Here is a 19165-nt window from a genome sequence, read left to right as displayed (position 1 = left end):
CATAAAGAAGGTTGAGCACTGAAGAACTGATACTTTTGAACTGTGGTGTTCACAGTTGACAGTTGACTCTTGAGAGTCCCTTGGACAGCAAGGAGATCAAACCAGTCCATCCTAAAGGAAATCAACCCTGAATATTCATTGGAAGGACTGATGCTGAAGCTGAAGCTCCAATACTTTGGCCACCTGATGGGAAGAGCTGATTCATTGGAAAAGACCCTGATGCCGGGAACGATTGAAGGCAGGAGGAGAAGGGGACGACAGGATGAGATGACTGGATGGCATCATCAACTCAACGGACATGAGTCTGAGCAAACTCTGGGAGACAGTGGGAGGACAGGGAAACCTGGCGTGCTGCAGTCCATGGGGTCGCAAAGAATCAGACACGACTGAGCGACTGAACAACAATCGGTTGTGACTTTACAATTGAAATATAGAGCTCTATTTCACTGAAAAAAATTTGAAGCAATAGAACTCTTGCAGTCATCAGGTGTAGTCTATCTCAAAGTACAAATAAAGAAATTAGAACCCAACAGTTGTTGAAACTTAAAACTTCCGCAAGCCGGTTCTCAGTGGCCCCGCCCCGGGGGAAACCAAGGTGACCGGGGCGTGGCCTCTTCCCCTTCTCGCCCATCCTCCTCCAGATCCGCCCCGCGTGCGTTGTAGCGACGGCAGAGGGCGCTGCGGCGTGCGCCTGCGCCTGCGCCTTGGGGACCGGCGAGATGCCCCGCCTCTTCGTGAGCTCATCACCCCGCGTCGCGGTCGCGCGGAACCTGGCGTCAGAGAATCCGCGGGGCAGTGCAGCCGGACAGTGAGGCGGTGAGTTGGTTCGCAAAGCCGTTGGGGATGGCACTGATCGGTGCCGATAACGGTCCAGGCTGGAGGGCGGGTGAGCGAGAGTGGGCCCAAGGCTACCTCTAGGAGGGTTTGCTCAGGAATGCCCCACGCCGCAGGGCCTGAGGGTGGTGGCTTCCGTGACTCCGTTTACTCTGGCTGCCTCTCGGTGTGTGGGGCCTGAGGGGAGAGGATAGGTGGCCTCATCTTGCATCCTGAGGATGTTCTGTGCAGCCTCGAGGTTAGGACTGGTCTCAGTGTCGATAGACAGAACTGTCTTAACCGAAGTTTTCCAGTGGTAGGCCACGCTGCCTTTTTCGGTAGCGAGCTGGACAGGTAGAGGCACAGTCTGAGTTATCTTTACTTCAAGTACCACGTAGTATTGCGGGTTACTGACCTCCCTGAGTACTTTAATAGGGCATGTGTAGTGTTCTTTGGAAACATTGAGGAAGCAATGAATTCTGCCTGGGAAATGAGAGGAGAGTTCTCTAAAGAAGGAAGGTGAGAAAAGAGGATTTTGGGGTCCTCTTAACGCTGAAGTTATTGTAGGATAAGAAACTGATGTAAAAGGTAGTGTAACCTATACTATAGCTTGTATCCACCTTCTCCTGTCAGACTAACCTTGGGGGAGGTTTCTTAACTTCTCTTGAAGTCTCACTTTCCTTATGAGGAACGTAGAGGTTATAATAAGAATATCTATTAAATGAGATGAGAGGGTTCAGTGAGCTAACCTACATGTAATACCTAAAACAGGGTACATCATGGTACCCTGACTCATGGTACATCGTCAAACATACATTCATTGATAGAAGCACACCTCTATCTTGAGGAGCCTGGCTTCTTGGAAGTTGACTTCTTGCAGACCTTCCTACTCTTGATTCTCCTTGTTCTGGGGAATTGTTTCTGTTGCAGGGATGTGAGGCAGGATTTGGAAGTGCAGACGGTTGGTGCCCAAGAGAGTGTGAATACTGTTTACTCCAGCGAAACTGGCATGACCTCCTGTCTGTCTTTCCTACCCTTGCCAAGACACTGTTCTTGGGTCACAAATGAATTAAGCAGTACCACCTTGACTGAGATCTTCACAGGCAAAGGTTATTTAGAAATTGTTTGTTTTTTCTGTTATCCTTGGAAAACCTTCACAGTAGTCTTTTTGAGTTTGCAAATTTAAAGCAAGTAACTTGAACATGGATGCCTTAGATGTGGCAGAGGATATGCCTCCTCTGTCCATGGTTAGAATTGAAGGGGCCATGAACTTGGATGAGAAGAAAAATTGCATCCCTATGTTCTCAAACTTCTAACTGAAATTTAGCATTTCCTTCAATTATAAATATAGTCAGCAAACCAAGTATTAACAGGGTGACTTTGTCACCAATAGAAATCACACATATTGGGACTTCCCTGGTGGTCCAGTGGCTAAGACTCCATGCTCCCAGTGCAGGGGACCTGGGTTCAATCCCTGGTCAGGGAACTAGATCCCACATGCCACAACTAAAGAGTTTGTATGCCGCAAGTAAAGACCTGGTGCAAATAAATAAATAAATATTAAAAAAAAAAAAAAAGAAATCACACATATTTTCGTATCTTAGGATATTGTATAAGTTCATCATAACTTTGAAATTATGGTAGTTGTTAGATTTGCTGCTAAATCTTGTTATATAATGTGTAAATAAAGAACCACATATGCTATCACAAAATCTAATTTTTGTATTTGGTAAAATATTATTTCTGTATACAGTTGATCCTTACTATTCTCAGGCTCTGTATTTCCAAATTCATCTACATTCTAAAATTTATTTGTAGCCCCAAAATCATTTGCAGCGCTTTGTGATCTTGGACATGTGCGAGGTGGTGAAAATTTTGAGTGAACTGACACACATTCTTAGCTGCAGTTGAACAAGGAAGCACTCTGCTTTCTTGTTTCAGTTATCCTGCTGTAAACAAGTGTCTTTTTTTCAATCTGTTAGTGTTATGATTTTTGTATTTTTGTGGTTTTATTGGTGACTTCACTGTTTAAAATAGCCCTCCAAGCACAGTAGTAAAGCTCTCTTAGTGTTCCTAAGTCCAGGAAGACTGTGATGTGTCTTACGGAGAAAACACATCTGTAGATAAACAGCATATAGGCGTGAATTATGTTGCTGTTAGCAGTGAGTTCAATATTAATAAATCGCCAATGTAAAATAAGGTGTCTTTAAACAGAAACACGCATAAAATAAAGTTACTTATTCATCAGTTGGCCCAAATTTACCAGAGTCTTGCAGGAACCTAATATAGTGTCTCCCCCAGAAGTAGTGGATCAGTGTTCACTAACTTGGTATTCAGTGACTTTATGGAACTTAACTGACTGGAATAATGAGAATGGACTATACTTGGTTTCCTTTCTAATCCTATGTATTTTATGTATTTAAAAACATCCTGAAAAGGGGTTTATAGGCTTTACAAAGCTACCTGGGGCGGCTGGGGGGGGGGCGGGTTCAGGGGTGGGCACGGAGGATTCTATAGCACACACACAAAAGTTAAGAAGCCTTATTATAGCTTTTGGGAGACATGTAGTCTCCCTCTGGCTCACACCCTCATTTACGCTCCTGCTGGCTCTTATATGCATTTTTGGCTGAGATCCCTGCATGGACTGTAAGAACTTTGCTCCCCCGTATTTGCTTGTTGAGTTTTTAATAAAATAATATTTTAAATTAAAAGATCCTGTGGTTTTATCTCTTGGAAAAGCAGCAAGGAGGGAGACGGGATCCTCTCTGTAGTCAGCTTGAGGAGAAGAAAATATGAGAGGTGGTAGGTATTAGTTGAGAAAGAAGACCATGCCACCTGGTAGGGCTTGTGAACGGGGCCTCTGGGACCGATCTATAGAAAAGTGTCAGGTCACCCCTGGCCAAGAGTTGCCTTACAGTCTTGATCCAAGGGAACCTTCTATAGCCCTCTGTCCTGATGGCCTCCTCTTACTGAAACCCTGGTGTTGTTTCCACAGAGCTGTCTGGCCTTTAGCCCTTCATCCTTGGTTAAGGAGATGACCAACCAGGTAAGGCCTATGGAGAGGAAGAGTGCCAGTTGGTCTCTTTGGGGGTTCGAGCCCAATACATCGTCTGGGTTTGTAGTCAGAAAACTAGCATCTGATTCCTGCTTTGCTTGTGAAGAGGAGGGTATCCTGGGCACCTAGTCACCAGAGGGTTAGGTGGCACTAGTAAAAGGCACAGCACTGAGAGGAGGGTAATTTTATCTCAGTCTGTACCTCAGTTTACAAAGGGGTTGAGGAAGCTTAAAAGAATATGTACACAAAAACAAAAAAGAAAAATTAGAAAGGGAGAAACATGTCTTTGTAATAAAATTAGGGACAGAGTTAACAGGTTATTATGCAGGCTGTGTGGTTTTATACAACTACAAAAATTAAGCTGCAAATTGGACTCTGAGCTTCCTGGTGCTCAGAGCAGGAAAAAGCACATAATTTATTATTCTTTTTGGGTGGGTGGAAGTAGAAGAGACTCTAGCTTCTTTAAGAACTAATTGTTTTCTTTAAAAGACTATAGTTTCTTTAAGAACTAACACTACAGACCTTGCATGAGCTCACAGGCGGTCAGGCCACAGCAAGGGCGGTACCTAACACTGGTGATTATATCTGCTGGGGCACAGGGTGGTGAGTTGGGGGGTGTTTTAGGGAAAGGATGGGACACATCTGAAATCTGACCGTTGGTTTAATGTGTCTTCTGTTCTTTTTTAGTACAGTATTCTCTTCAAACAAGAGCAAGGTAAGCAGCTTGCCAGTTCAAGCAAATTCACCTGTGAAAAGCTGTTGTCCCTGGTTTAAGGTTTTTGTCATGCTGACCAAACATGCAGTTCCCAACCATACTCACTTTACATAAGAATTGGCATGGGCAGCTGAAAACAAATACACTTCAGAACAAACAGCCACCAACAAAAAAAAACAACCATTAACTTAAGGAGCAGGAGTCAAATGATAGACTGGAGAACTCTGGGCTGAGGAAAATTTTTCCCACTTGGGGAAGGCGTGACTGAGCTTCCCGGCTATCAGAGTGAAAGAAGGAAACTCTTTGAGTCTCAGGACTCTGTTAATACCAGCTCACCTGGGGAGGTAAACTTGAGCCTGGCCATGAACGCAGAAGTTCTCTTGGGAGCCTTTATTCAGGCTCCTCCACTTAAAACAAGTGTAGCGATTCTCACAGAGGGCCTTTGACCCTCAATAAAAGAGGAGGATAAAATAAGTGAATTTCTGTCAAGTCCACTGAGGATATGAGTAGCAGTGATAGTGGTGGGGATGGGAGAAGGAGGGAGGGCAGTCTGTCTGGAAAGGTAACTGGTCAGTGATAATGGACTTCATACCTGGAAAGGAGGGTGTGCATGGACTGTTCACATGTGTCTCATTTCTTCACCACAGCCTAGATAAGTTACATAAAGCCTGGAGAAATTTGTGGAATGCCTAGTAAAGCTCTTCCACTTTAAGTAGTGACATTTAGGCAGTCTGAAGTTTAAACCCAAAGCATTCTTTCAAGTTAGCGAGCATAGGTAACTAGTCAGCTTGTCAGTCAGCTACCTTGTATGCACCTAATGCCATCTGGTGCCAAGCTGGCAGACTTGGGTCAGGTGGGGATTGTAATGGAAGCCGAGATGCTATATGTAACTCACAGCTGTTTAAGTTGAATGTCCTTGTATTCATGTCTTGAAAAGGTGTTCCTGAAGAATTGCTGCCAGGTGTGAAGAAAACCTTCTTATGCATTTGTTACATTTATATTCCTATCCCAGGTCTGCAGACCCATCTGTATGGCCCACCAGATATACAGCTTACAGACTTAGGATTTAAAGTGGACTTTAGTTAGTAGGGAGGTTAGGTTTTTAGGTTTGAGTACCAGCTCTGCCTTTTCATAGCTTTTGACTTTGGGTGAGCTACTAGGCTTCTCTAAGCCTCTTGATTTTTATCTGTAGCATGAAGATGCTGTTCATAGGGATGTTGTGGTTAATTGAAGTAATCCCTACAAAAGGATTAAAGTATTAACTGGCCCATTAAGCATAATAGACTTGTGGCAAAAGGCAAATCATGTGGCACCTATTTTAATTATTTATTTTCGGACCTGTATTATTTACAGTTGACCTGCCTACTGGTTTCCAAAGATCTCTAAGAAATAACTCTTAACAGGTTTGATCTCTTTTGGGGGTGGGTTTTGCTTTAGCCAAGTGAGAGCTATTCCAAACTAATGCATGTCAGACAGCATACTAAAGTTGAAAGGACACTGGACTATTCCAGTACTGCTCCCCCACCTGGTAAACCTGTGTTTGGGGCAAGTAACTTCTTCAGAACCTCTGGTTTTCTTACCTGCCTCCACTGTTCTAATAAAAGCTGTGTGGGAAAGCCATCTGCAAAACAGTAAAGCAGATACAGGTGGATATTACCTCAGAATTGGTGTAACAGTGTTTCTGGTTTATCTTAGCACATTCAGTTTAGAAGTTGCATGAAGACTTTATATGAATGACTTTCTCTTCCAGCCCATGATGATGCCATCTGGTCAGTTGCTTGGGGGTCAAACAAGAAAGAAAACTCTGAGACAGTGGTCACGGGATCCCTGGATGACTTGGTGAAGGTCTGGAAATGGTGAGTGCTCTTTCCTCTACAATACAGCCTTGGAAATTGGGGTTTTTCTTCTGGGCTCCCAAGTTGCAATCAGAGAAGTATTGACTAATTATCTAAGCAAGAAAGCAATGGCGATATGGTGGTATAAAAAGGCAGACTCTTTTTTTTCTCACTTGTTTTCCTGTTATTCACTGTTAAGGCCTTATAGTAGAAAGAAAAAAAAATGCTATGGTTAAAAGTTGGCTGCATTTGGTGTTCTGTGGCTCTTCATTTCCTCTCTTGATTCTGCATTTCACAGACCTCTGGTAATGCATAGTTACAGGAACCCCAAATTTCAGATGCCAGGTACCATGTGTTGTGTGTGAAGAAATCCATTTCTCTGTCCCCCATTGAAGGCGTGATGAGAAGCTGGACCTACAGTGGAGTCTGGAGGGCCATCAGCTGGGTGTGGTGTCTGTGGACATCAGCCACACCCTGCCCATTGCTGCATCCAGTTCTCTTGATGCTCATATTCGTCTCTGGGACTTGGAAAACGGCAAACAGATAAAGTCTATAGATGCAGGACCTGGTAAGAGTTTTACTCTTAGAGAAGATACTAGAGGTTTACGATCCCTTTTTGATACCTTTAGGGAGAGATGTATTTTAGTGTTTAGAAGCTTTTGGATTTGAGATTGGTAATATGGGTGTATGAACTGCATGTTATGTAATACCTTCAGTGGGACTGGGATAGCATTCTAATGAAATACTAGTATCTCAGCAACTAAACATGAGTATTTACATTAGGAGATAAAGATAAGCTATAAATAGCCTTATATCAGTTCCAGTTTTATGGCCAAGTGAGTTTGGGTACTAAAATTATTTCTAAAAACTCAGTTTTCATCACCTTTGGGTTTCACATTGCTGACTCGGGATTGTGGACCTGTGTTTGAACGGTCCACAGTTTCTCTGTTTGCCACATTCTGAGTTGATCCACTCATTGCCTTATAGAGGTCTAGAATGTAAAGCACTGTGTCCTCCTAGAGCTGTGTCATGGTAATCTCAACTAGTTATGATTAAAGTGCTGATTTCCAGTATATGATTGATACATGAAACTTCTAAAGAAACAAATCGATTTTTTTAAAGTTCTGTAGGACAGCATAGTCTTGTCCATTAGCCTTGATAAACATCTGAAGTAAAGGGAATTAATAATTTCATTGGGACAAACAACATGGCATTTCGGATTCCTTGTGGCCCTATATTTACTTGTATATGACCACGTAGCTTTCATGAGCAGAGCCTGTTCTGCCAGAATGGGTGATGACTGGAAGAGAGTACAGAGAGCCTGGTGCCTCTCTGGCACAGTCCTCCATGGAGTGATTACAGAACTGCTCAGGGCTTTTCTTAACATAATTCCCTGGATAGGAGCCCCAGTAGATTTGCTTCCCACCAGTTATGTTCAGTAGCATCCTATAGGTTGTACTTATTTTGGAAAGAATGATGGTCCCAGGGTTTTAAGGACTCTGTGTTGTCTGAAAACTGAGTTCATTTCCTCTCAGTGCCAGTATTCAATATCTCTGAGTCTTAACTGTTAGAGCTTTTTAAGGAATACATATGTTGTTGTTGTTGTTCAGTTGCTCGGTTGTGTCTGACTCTTTGTGACCTCATGGACTAGCATGCCAGGCTTCCATGTCCTTCACTATCTCCCGGAGTTTGCTCAGACTCATGTCCATTGAATACATATGTCCAGTTCCTATTTTGGATCCACTGAATCAGTTTTGGAGTGTGTGGGCCAGGATATGTATTTGAAAAAAGTCACCCAAACACTCTGACTCCCCAGATAATTGTTTTTGCATGTGTCGTTGCCCTATTGGTATCTCTTACGGAGGACCTGGGTCCCCAAACTAATGCACAAAGTCTGTGAAGCTGAGAAGAGGAGGAAGAGGTGGATCTATTGCTGCCTCTTCATCTTGGGCACTTAAACCCTCCCATGACGCTAAGGTCACTGTGTGGCTTTGTAGCCCCGGGCACACCACAGTTGAAGAAACGAGTGCTGGATTGGTTCTAAGGAAAAGGATGAAATCTGTATCCAGCTTGCGTTTCCTGACAAATAGTATCTTAAACTACATATTGGTTCCAGTTGTGGCAAGTGATCATTGAAAGATTACTGTTAGGAAAGAAAAAAGATACTGAGATGAATATAAGGTTGGATTTATTTTCTCTTTTGGATAGGAATCTTCATAAAACTATACCAGACCGTTAAACAACAGTTATTTGAGTAAATAATAAAATCAAACATTGCTATTGACAACTAAGGAGCAGCTCAGTTGAATTCACCTAAAGGTAAAACTAGTAAATCTAGGTCTAATGAATTTAGGCAAATGGACATTTACGTTATACCAGTCTTGAAAATATGCCTGGAGAATGTGAAAGGAGGAACAGAAGGAGGAGGAAAGAGAAAGATCTCAGATCCTGAAGAAGAAAGTGAAGAAGTAGAAGAAAGGGAAGATGACAGGGAAGATCCTTCATTTGATACCTCACCCAGGCAGTGGCTACAGCAACCTGATGTCAAAGATGTCGAAGAAGAAAGTGGAAGCATAGGGGCATCTCAACATCAGATGGTTCAGGATGTCACAGTGTAAAGAAGAGTTACTCTTTTCACTGATGAAGTGGAACTTAGTGATTAAAATAAATATTATGCAAATGTTAAAGTAAATTTTAGAGTGCAAGGTTAAATTGAGGAATAAAAGTTCCTTCAATTTCTAGGAAAAGGACATTCATCACTACAAGTTTTATATTATTAAACAGCTAATAAGGGAAATGTAAAAGTAATTCCAAAGTGATTTTATTAAACTTCAAGGAATCATAATCAGATTTTCTAATAACCATTATTCCTGTAAACAACTAATTATAATAGGAATAAGAGAACATAATCCTCCTAGAATAAATGGCATAGTCATTAGATAGACACTAAAAAGCAGTCTTGTGAGAGATTGATTATAATAAAAGCTTTTTTAGATCTTCTTGGTTGATTGAGCACTTTTGAAGTTAATTTCCTGTTTGAAACAAGTATTTCTTAACTGATAGAGGTAAATTAATTACTACTTTGAGTATGTGTGTTCAGATTTGCAAGAGATTTTTATTTTAAAACTCACTCTGGTATATGGTACTGACTCATCTGTGGTGGGAGCCCCTATCTGCCATGAGTCAAGTTCAAGGAGACCTCTCTCCTGTGGGCTGAGAAGGGCTTGACCTCTTTGAGCCCTGCCCTCAGAGTAAGGAAAGTGACTTGGGAAGGAGCCTTTCTTCTCCCTTTCATCTGATAAGCACTGTTTCTGGGCAGGTACAGGAAGGGCAGGACTTAGGGAATGTTCCCATGCAAGACTGGGCATGGGCAAAGGGACCTCGACCAGCACTGAACAACTGGACTATTCCTTGATCTCTAGGCTCTGACCCCAAGGCTCCTAAAGCTCTTTGAGATTGCCTGTGAAGAGTTTCCCACATAACTGAGAAAAGAAATGCTGAAATATCATCAGTGGTCCAGATGGAAGTATAAAGCACATGTGCTTACCCAGGCTGCCCATGAGTCTGGAGACCTTTACACAGAAGCACTGTAATACAGAAATAGCATCTGAATAGAACCTTTGAAATCAGATTGTGTGATATAACTTAAAAACTAGTTGATTAAAAAAAAAAAAGCCTCTTTCCAGTCCTTATTCTCTTGCTAGTTTGTGATAAATACTTTGTCATATTATAGTTTTATATAAGAATATTTTTGGTCTCTTCATTTATTTGCAGCTTATTGAGGTAGACTTTCACCTCTATAATTACACTCTGAAATTAACCCATTATACAGTTTAACAAGTTTTAGTAAATTTCCACAGTTGTGTAGCCATCACTCCAATTCAGTTTTAGAACACTTCTATGTCCCCCAGATGTTCCCTCACGCCCATTTATAGTTAACCTGTGCTCCCACCCTCAGCCTCAGACAACCACTGATGAGCTTTCTTGTCTCTATAGTTTTGCCATTTTGAAAGATTTCACATAAGTGAAATTGTATTGTCTTACATATCTTTCTTTAGCATAATGTTTTTGAGGTTTATCCATGTTGTAATATGTATCAGTAGTCTGTTCTTTTTTATTGCTTACTAGTAAGTATTCCGTTATAGGGATATTCCACATTTTGTTCATTCATTCATCAACTGATGGATATTTGGATTCTCTCCAGTTTTTGAGTATATTTAATAATGCTGCTGTGAGCATCCAGGTTCAGTTCTGTTCATGAAGATGTGTTTCCATTTCTCTAGAAGTGGAATTGCTGAGTATTATGGTGTGTGTTTTCAATTACGCTGTCAAAACTGTTTTTCAAAGTAGCTATATCATTTTATATTCCCTCCAGGGTATGAGGATTTTGGTTTCACTACACCCTTGCTAACACTTGGTATTGTCCTGTCTGTCTACATTTTTAGTGAAAAGTTAAGAAACCCTTAAATTAAATTGGTATAGAATTAATATCTTTACAGCATATTAATGTTGGGCATATTAATGTTGGGCTTCTGACTGAAGCACCTGAACAGTGCAACTCAGTGACTTAACAGCCGTTAAAAATGACATAGTTCGTGGAAACCTGTATGAGGAGATAGGAGACAGTGATTCTCCAGCTTCACAAGGGTCTTTGTGAATTTCAGGCCATGCTATGCCCATATTAATACAATTAATATCTTTACAATGTCCTATTCTGAATCAGGACACTATTCCTCCAATTTTAAAACATGTATCTTTTGGTAAAGCTTTAAAATTTTTAAAATTAAGGTCAGATCTTTTCTCACTATAGTTTTTCCTTTTTTTCTGTTCAGTGGATGCCTGGACTTTGGCCTTTTCTCCTGATTCTCAGTATCTGGCCACAGGAACTCACGTGGGAAAAGTGAACATTTTTGGTGTGGAAAGTGGGAAAAAGGAGTATTCTTTGGACACAAGAGGAAAATTCATTCTTAGTATTGCATATGTAAGGAAATATTGTTTTGTTTCTGTCTGATTCTTTGAGTTTACTCTTGTAGCCTGTTGTATTCCTTGATAAACGTTCTGCATTGGTCTCACTAGGAAGCTGCTGGCTTGGTTTGCCCGCCAGCCAGTTAGGCCGTAACCAGCAGATTACTTGTGTTTGAGGGGAGATGGCTTAACAACATGGGAGTTTCAAATGATTTTCGTATGTTCTCTACAGAGTCCTGATGGGAAATACCTGGCCAGTGGAGCCATAGACGGAATCATCAATATTTTTGATATTGCAACTGGGAAACTTCTGCATACGCTGGAAGGTGTGGTTCATCATTTTGTGCAAACTGGGTTATCAGATCACAAAGGAAGACTTACTCTTTCATTAAAATGCTACTAAATGGCAAACGAGCCTTAGATTTGCAAAATACCACTCTCAGTTAGAAATCCGAAATGCCTCTAAAGTTCACTTTTGTCACTGTGCTGCTGCTGCTGCTGCTGCTAAGTCGCTTCAGTCGTGTCCAACTCTGTGACCCCATAGACGGCAGCCCACCAGGCTCCCCCGTCCCTGGGATTCTCCAGGCAAGAGAACTGGAGTGGGGTGCCATTGCCTTCTCCGTTTGTCACTGTAGTTGTAACCTAGACATATTAGTTTTTGTACCAGTGTTTTAAATGCTTATTTTGGTGAACAGGCTTACTTTTTATTTATGTGTTAATATATCCTAGCTACATGAGTATCTTATTTTTGTCATGTTTGGCTCTAAAGAACTTTGTGATTGGAAAATAGCCCCTTTTTGTTGATAGTTTGAAGGTAAAGGAAAGTTCTGTGCCCACTCTGCACTGGTGACCTCTGGACAGGAGGATGGGGTACTAGGACAGGGAAAGTGTTGGAGGGAGACCTCTTCAGTGCATCCTTTACCCTACAACAAAGGATTTGGTAGGGAACTAGCATCCTATTTGTTCAGCATACAAATCAGAAACAGTGCATATTTCCATGTTTGACCATATCTTTAGGGGCAGAGGAGTTTTGTGTAAGCAGTGTATCCTGAGGTCCAGTTGGTCAGGGGAGGGATCTGAGGAGAAATGGATCCCAGGAGGAGGGGCCTGGGTTTTGTGCATGTTTCTAGAGCCTTATAAAGAAGGGTCCAATCTGTAGCTCGCCTCTGACTGAAGCACCTGAGCAGTGCAACTCGGTGATTTAACAGCCGTTAAAGATGACATAGTTCGTGGAAACCTGTATGAGGAGGTAGGAGACAGTGATTCTCCAGCTTAACAAGGGTCTTTGTGAATTTCAGGCCATGCTATGCCCATTCGCTCCTTGACTTTTTCCCCGGATTCACAACTCCTTGTCACTGCTTCAGATGATGGCTACATCAAGATATATGATGTGTAAGTTACCTGTTGGGATTCAACACTTCTCTCTTAATGTCAATGCCTGTTTTGTCTCTTATCATTAGGAGGAGCCCTAGCAAGTGAGCTGCTCCCTCTTATGTCTAGGAAAGACATGTGTTCAGGTCCTTTCAGACTCTGAGGTCTCCCCAGTCATTCCTCCCCTGTCAGTATCCCTGCTTTGAGCTTAGGATGATATAGAAGAAGACGTGCGTGGGTTACCAATTAGGATCAGCTACTTGCTACTTCTTTTCCAGCATCCTGTCATTTGTGGGGCATGCTGATTTTAAATTCTTTTGGACAGGTGAGTAGTGTACAGATGAACAGATGGAGCCATGGGCTGTAGCTAGCTTGAAGTAATGATGAAAAAGTTAGAACATTTGTTTTCCGAGGGTGTGACGTTCTAGAAGGCATTCCTCTGCCCTAGTTAGGGAGTTGTCTGTTTATCAGCCAGCTTACAGCAGGTCTAGATAAGGGAGCTTTTTTGTTGTTGGTTTTTGACTCCAGGTATAAAATTGAGTTAGTTAATCTTCAGTTCACAACTCACTTTCATTGTAAACCTGTGCATAGGCTCTTTCTCTTTTCCTTTCCCCCTATATTTCTCAGTCCCCACGCTGTTCCCCGCTGAGGTCTCTCCTATAAGGTGTTTGACGTGTGTCCCTGATTCTTTGACTCAGTACTGCAATCAGTGTGCCTGGTTTCTGGCTTCCGAATGCGGCATTCGAATCCACTGGGTGCATCCGTCACCCTTCTCTATGCCCCAGCGATGGGTGCCACACCATGACCATCCACGTGTGTGTTACTTTGTGGGCCTGTGAGAGTTTTGCAGGAGTTTAAATTTGGGAGCTTTTGGACAATAGAAAGTTGTCAAATAGACATGGAATTAGAATTGCAGTTTCTGGAGTTAGAGCTGAACGAGCTGTTAGGGTCCAAGAGAAGATGTCTGTCTCAGGTTGTGCTTGCTTGTCAACAGCAGGGCCAGTATAAATACTAGCAATTTCTTAAGGGTTCAGCTCTCTTTAATAAGGCTTTCACTGTTACAGTTTCATCATCTTCCCAACTACCGGTGAGGAAGCACAGGTTAAGGTCCCAATCATATTGCAGGCGAGGAACTCATGCTGAGGTGGTGGTTTGGCCAAGATGCTGATACTGAATGAACATCTGGGACTTTTACCTTCTCATGGTCCCCCAGCTTTCTACTGAGGCCACCTCTCCTCTTAACTGGGGTCTTCTCTACTCCGCTGACTTCAGGGGTGAAACTGCTGACCTTAGTCAGGTCTTAGGATTGTTCTCCTGCCATAGGTGATTTGATTTCACTTTTTTAAAAGGGAAAGTGACTATAGTCATTAGACCTGTCTCATTCTTGGTTAAGTTAAAAATAGTCTGTCCAAGTCACACCTGTTGTAAAGAATACATTTTGATACCTTCCTTAGACACAGGCACTGGCTCCACATGGAAAGGATGCTAGGTGGGTAGGGGCAGAACCTGCAGCTACTCTGAGATGGCTATTTGCCTGCTGGTTCTGTTTCCTCATCTTAGGAATTGGCTTGTTGAGCCTTCTTTATTTTGAATTTCTAAGCTCTGCTTGTTTAGGATCCTATTTTTGGCTCTTGGAGGCTCTGACATATTTGGGGTTAATGCTATTGAAGATTTTGTTTCTGCAGTATGTGATGCTACTTCAGTGAAAAGAGAATTTCTATGTTAATACTGTCATTTTAAGGATAGCAGATTGGGTCCAATTAAATGGACACAGTACACCTTCCATTTCAGTGATTATATTCTAAAAGTTAACGTCTCCGTTTTATTTGAAACTTTCCCATTTCAGACAACATGCCAACTTGGCTGGCACATTGAGTGGCCACGCATCCTGGGTGCTGAACGTTGCATTTTGTCCTGATGACACACACTTTGTTTCCAGGTACTTATGACTCTTATCAGTTCCTAAAACGTTAGGAAGATGAAGATGGTCATCTTGTATGAATTGCCTTAAAATTTGAAGATGGTGTGACCCTTTTCTTATTCAGGTAGCCTTTGTTTTCTGCAGTGTTTTTTAAATTGTCAGGTTAATTGTTCTTAGCTGGAACAAAGGTGGATTTTTTTGAGCAACTCAGTTCTTATTTCTTCCTTATAAATCTAGGCCTCTACCTACAGTAGGTAGGTATCCTTTATAAGGATACCTGTATTCCGATAGTAACTATAGATATGCAAATCTGTAAAATGTTATGCTTTGAGACCCCAATGTTGTTTAGGCCCAGGATGGCCAAGACAGTTGAAAAACAGGAGATGGATGGCTTAATAGCACTGCACAGAGGTTTCTGGAAGACTCTGAGAGCCTTTATTTTGAAGCTTTAACCAGTTTCCCTCCCATCCAGAAGGAGCCTCTCATCCAAGACTCCTGACAAGAATATTTAATATGAGGGCCAAGCAGATCAGAAGTTTGGGGAGATAGCTGCTCTGTGAGTGGGGAAAGCCAGCCAGTTGTGCCAACATTCTTGACCACCTTTTGGGGACCAGGTCAGCCGCTTATGTACACACGCACCAAGGGGGCCTTTAGGTAGGCTGAGTCAAGGAGTGTGGAATTTTTGGTCAGATTCTTGCCAACTTCACACCGGTCTGAAAACTTTTCTGATACTGATGTTTCCTTTTTTAAAATAGTTCATCTGACAAAAGTGTTAAAGTTTGGGATGTTGGAACAAGGACTTGTGTTCACACCTTCTTTGATCACCAGGATCAGGTATGGCATAATTAACATTTAAATTCCTTTGTCTTTGGATTGCTAGCATTGTCTGCTCTGCCAAAACTCATTCATTTCCCTAACCTTGCTGCTCAGGTTGTCAAGATCAGGTGAGCCTCAGAGCTGAGCTGCTCTGATTGCTTGGATGTCTATCCAGCCAATGTTCCAGTGGACACTCTGGGGTGCAGAGGCTAGGAGTGTGTTGTCAGCCTGGAAACCCACAAGGCATGATATGTCTACCCATGATATGGGTAGACTGGAAAGCTTGGACTAGCTGCACAGCCTTTAAATGACTTCTTTGAAACATGTTACAGCAATGCCTAGAGCATGCCTGGGCCTTTTTCTAGATACAGCTGGGCCATGGCTGTCTCAGGAAGGACCTGCTTCTTCAGAAGCTTCCGTTCCATCCCACAGCCATCACTTTCTCTTTTGGAGCTGCCCAAAGAAGTGATGTGATTTTTTTTTCTTTGAATATACTTGAAGCCAGAAATTGTTAATAGGTTGTTTGACTTTAAAGATATTGCTAAGTTTTATTTCAGCCTTTAAATTAGGAAAAGAGGCTGTATTCTCACAGAAGTCTTCCTGTGAGATGAATGTGAAATGTTAAGGCATTGTAGGGTAGGGCTTCTCAGTCTTTAATGTACCCTGGGGATCTGGTAACAATACAGATTCAGTAGGTCTGGCCTGCGCCTGAGTTTTTGTCCCAAGCTTCAGGTGAGTCTAGCGCTGCTAGTTCCAACAACTTTTGAATAGCAAGGGTCTTGGGGAAGCAGTATAAAAAATAAAATACCCATGGCAGTATAAAGTCATCTTTCATTAATTACGTATTTTGTATGTTCTTAGGATCATCTCATAGAATCTCTTTGGAATGCATTTTAAAGTTAACAAATGTTCATGCTTTTTTACACTTAATCTTACATTGTTGCCCATGAAGTTGAGAGGATTTAATCTTGACATTCCACTCCTGGATTTAAATATTGTACTCAGGAAGGAAGTCCTGGCTGGCTGTGTTGCTTTGTGTGAGAGAGTCAGTGTGTGGTGCGGTCCTCAGAGGAAGACATTTGGAGTGGAAATAAAGCCATCACCTGGCCCGCTCACAGCACTGAAGTCAGGGCTAGAACACCCACCTCGGGGATAGAGTGACAGGCTTGACCTGATGAAACTCCTACCACATCAGTTCTGTCTGGGAAGAAGGTGTGAATCTGTTAACTCAACATGTAGCAAATGAAATCAATGACATGCAATACCAAGTTATCTAGCTCCTGGGGTCAGGCAGGTTTCATAGGCCTCTAAGAAGAGAGTGAGAATTACTGACGTAAGTTGTAGGCACAAGCAGGTGGACGAGGAGCACAGTTTGCAGTTATCCCCATAGGTGGTGGTGACCTCAGGGTAGCTGTGGGGCCTTTTCCTTCCTGGAGACCTGAGAACCCGTGCTGGTCCCTCATGGGTTCCATCTTTACAACATTAGGTCACTTCCTCAATTGTGAATCTTGGAAAGGTTTGTAAATACCTTGATTTATGTTTAGAAATGAATTATCTGGAGTTGGGAGTGATGATAATTAAACAGTAGTAATAGAAGCTGCCTGATTAAAGGAAAAGCCCCATTCTCACTGTTGAGAAAGCATGAGAACATCCTCATCTCAGTGTTTTTCTGGATTCAGTATAATGAGAGTAGGGTAAGGGTATTTGTTCATAAAGAATAAAGGTTTAGTAGAACTTTTTCTCTTTATTTACAGGTCTGGGGAGTAAAATACAATGGAAATGGCTCAAAAATTGTGTCTGTTGGAGATGACCAGGAAATTCACATCTATGATTGTCCCATTTAAACATCAACATCTTCCAGGCTAATGCTGCAGAGAGAATGTATAGATTGATCATGACATTCCTTACCTTTCTAGCTTAATATAGCATTTATTAAAAAGTTTATCAAAAACTTAAATTTTGTAGACACATGTAAATCTTTTCATGTTTTATTGGAAATGCGATTCATACTTTAACATAAAGTATTCTTAATGCAAACACTCATGTTCTTCAACATGCTTCTTTCTCATTTGCCCTGTTACTGATAGAACAGTAAGAGGAGTTGTTGTCATTCTGTGACAGTGAGGATTGCCTCAGGAACAAGGACATGCAGGCATGTACTAAAGTTTCCAGTATAGAAATTTAGGCTCACTCTTCCAGGGGATGAGCCATGCAGAGGCTGTGATAGGAAGCTAATCTATTTTAGAATGTGATCCTGAAAGAAACAGGTTATTTGGGTGGGAACATTCTTTAGTCCTTTCTGAGCATTCTTCTATTTGGTAGATTAAAAATGCCCCGTGCCATACTCTTTTTCACCCTGTTAATTTTAGAGAAGCCTGTAACTTGCGGTGGGTATTACTGCCTTAATAATGTTTACAGGCTCAAGCCTGTATCTACTCTGGTTGACCTCCAGCCCTCCCTGTTACCCCAGAGCTCCTATACCTGTTTTCTCAGTGGCCCACTTGAGACATGGTCTGCATGTAACAGGAAAGGTGTAAGTAGCTAACACTCCAAAGTTTGTTGCTTTTTACTGATCATAACAACTTCATATGCTTCATGTCAGGTCCCATGCTTTTCCTCCAGACTCCCCATAACCCATAAATCAAGCCCATCCTCTCTTTTCTCTCCTGCCTCTGCCTTGTTCACCCTCCTATAGCTGAAGCAGGAGGTAGACGGGCGCCCAACCAGAGTAAGGCAATTGGAAATTGATTCCCTGTGGACGGAAACTCCCAAGACAAGAAGAGCAGGATAATTAAGGGAGGAAGCTGGGCCCTGGTCATACTGCATATTTCTCATTCTCAAAGTCAGGAGACCTCCCTGACCACACGTGCACAGAAAGGCTCCTTGGAGGTCAAAGGGGAGTGATGCCAAGGGATGTTGTACCCACAGGCCTCTTCAGTAGAATCCATCTTGACTAAGAAATGTGTGCACACACATAGAGGAAGATCCTGAGATACACCAAATATGGACTGTGAACTGGGCAAATCTAAATGACTGGCCAAAGGAAACCCAGAAAAAAAATGCCCTTTAAAAGGCATTCAGACTGTCAGGAGAGTGCAACTCAGGGACTCTTCTCTGAGTCTGCCCATGTATCTATCTACACGTGCTATACTCCTCCCCCCCCACCCCCCCACCCTTTTACTTGCCTTACTGCTTTTTGTCTTTGTGTAAATTCTTTTCTGCAAAGCCAAAGGGCCAGGGCCCCTTTCCCTGACCTCTGGGCCAGTGATTAGGATTCGGTGCTTTCCCTGCCATGACCTGACCTCAATCTCTGGGAACCCAAGCCCCGCTTTAAGATGCTGCAGCCTGAGGCCACCCAAGATCATAGCCACATAGCCCTGGCCATTTCCTCTGCCTTCCTCAGATGTTCCTTCCTGACTTTCATAGGTTTCACTGCTTTCAGGTTGTTCTCAGGTGTCTGCTCCCAGTAAGAGGCCTTCCCCTGGTCCCTTTCCCATTATTCTCATTCGTCACTGCAGTCTTCATTGCCTGATGTATTTATCCCCACCCCAAATATAAGCTCCATGAGAGCAGAAACTCCATTCCATTTTATCAACCAATATGAGGCAAACGGGCACCTTAGCACTGGTCATTGGAAATAAAACTAAGTAAAAAAATAAAAACACAACCATCTG

General features: G+C 42.3%; 1 protein-coding gene across 2 annotated transcripts; it reads left to right on the top strand.

Annotated features, from left to right (window-relative positions):
• The first annotated feature begins 735 nt into the window (after positions 1 to 735).
• On the top strand, positions 736 to 17448 carry WDR61 (WD repeat domain 61). 2 transcript variants are annotated; one of them, XM_043921655.1, is made up of 11 exons: positions 736 to 816; positions 3809 to 3859; positions 4556 to 4583; positions 6334 to 6439; positions 6814 to 6986; positions 11251 to 11399; positions 11616 to 11709; positions 12682 to 12775; positions 14601 to 14693; positions 15431 to 15509; positions 17246 to 17448. In XM_043921655.1, the coding sequence occupies exons 2-11, from the start codon at positions 3848 to 3850 to the stop codon at positions 17333 to 17335; spliced, it is 918 nt and encodes a 305-aa protein (XP_043777590.1). In that variant the 5' UTR covers positions 736 to 816; positions 3809 to 3847; the 3' UTR covers positions 17336 to 17448. The 2 variants fall into 2 exon arrangements, with proteins under 2 accessions (XP_043777590.1, XP_043777591.1); XM_043921656.1 differs by having other exon boundaries at positions 747 to 886.
• The last annotated feature ends 1717 nt before the right edge of the window (positions 17449 to 19165 follow it).

The sequence above is a fragment of the Cervus elaphus genome, chromosome 13 (assembly GCF_910594005.1).
Source record: "Cervus elaphus chromosome 13, mCerEla1.1, whole genome shotgun sequence".
In the NCBI taxonomy this organism is placed as follows: Eukaryota; Metazoa; Chordata; class Mammalia; order Artiodactyla; family Cervidae; genus Cervus; species Cervus elaphus.
Note: the sequence above shows the minus strand (reverse complement) of the source record. Positions and strands in the feature narration are given on the sequence as shown.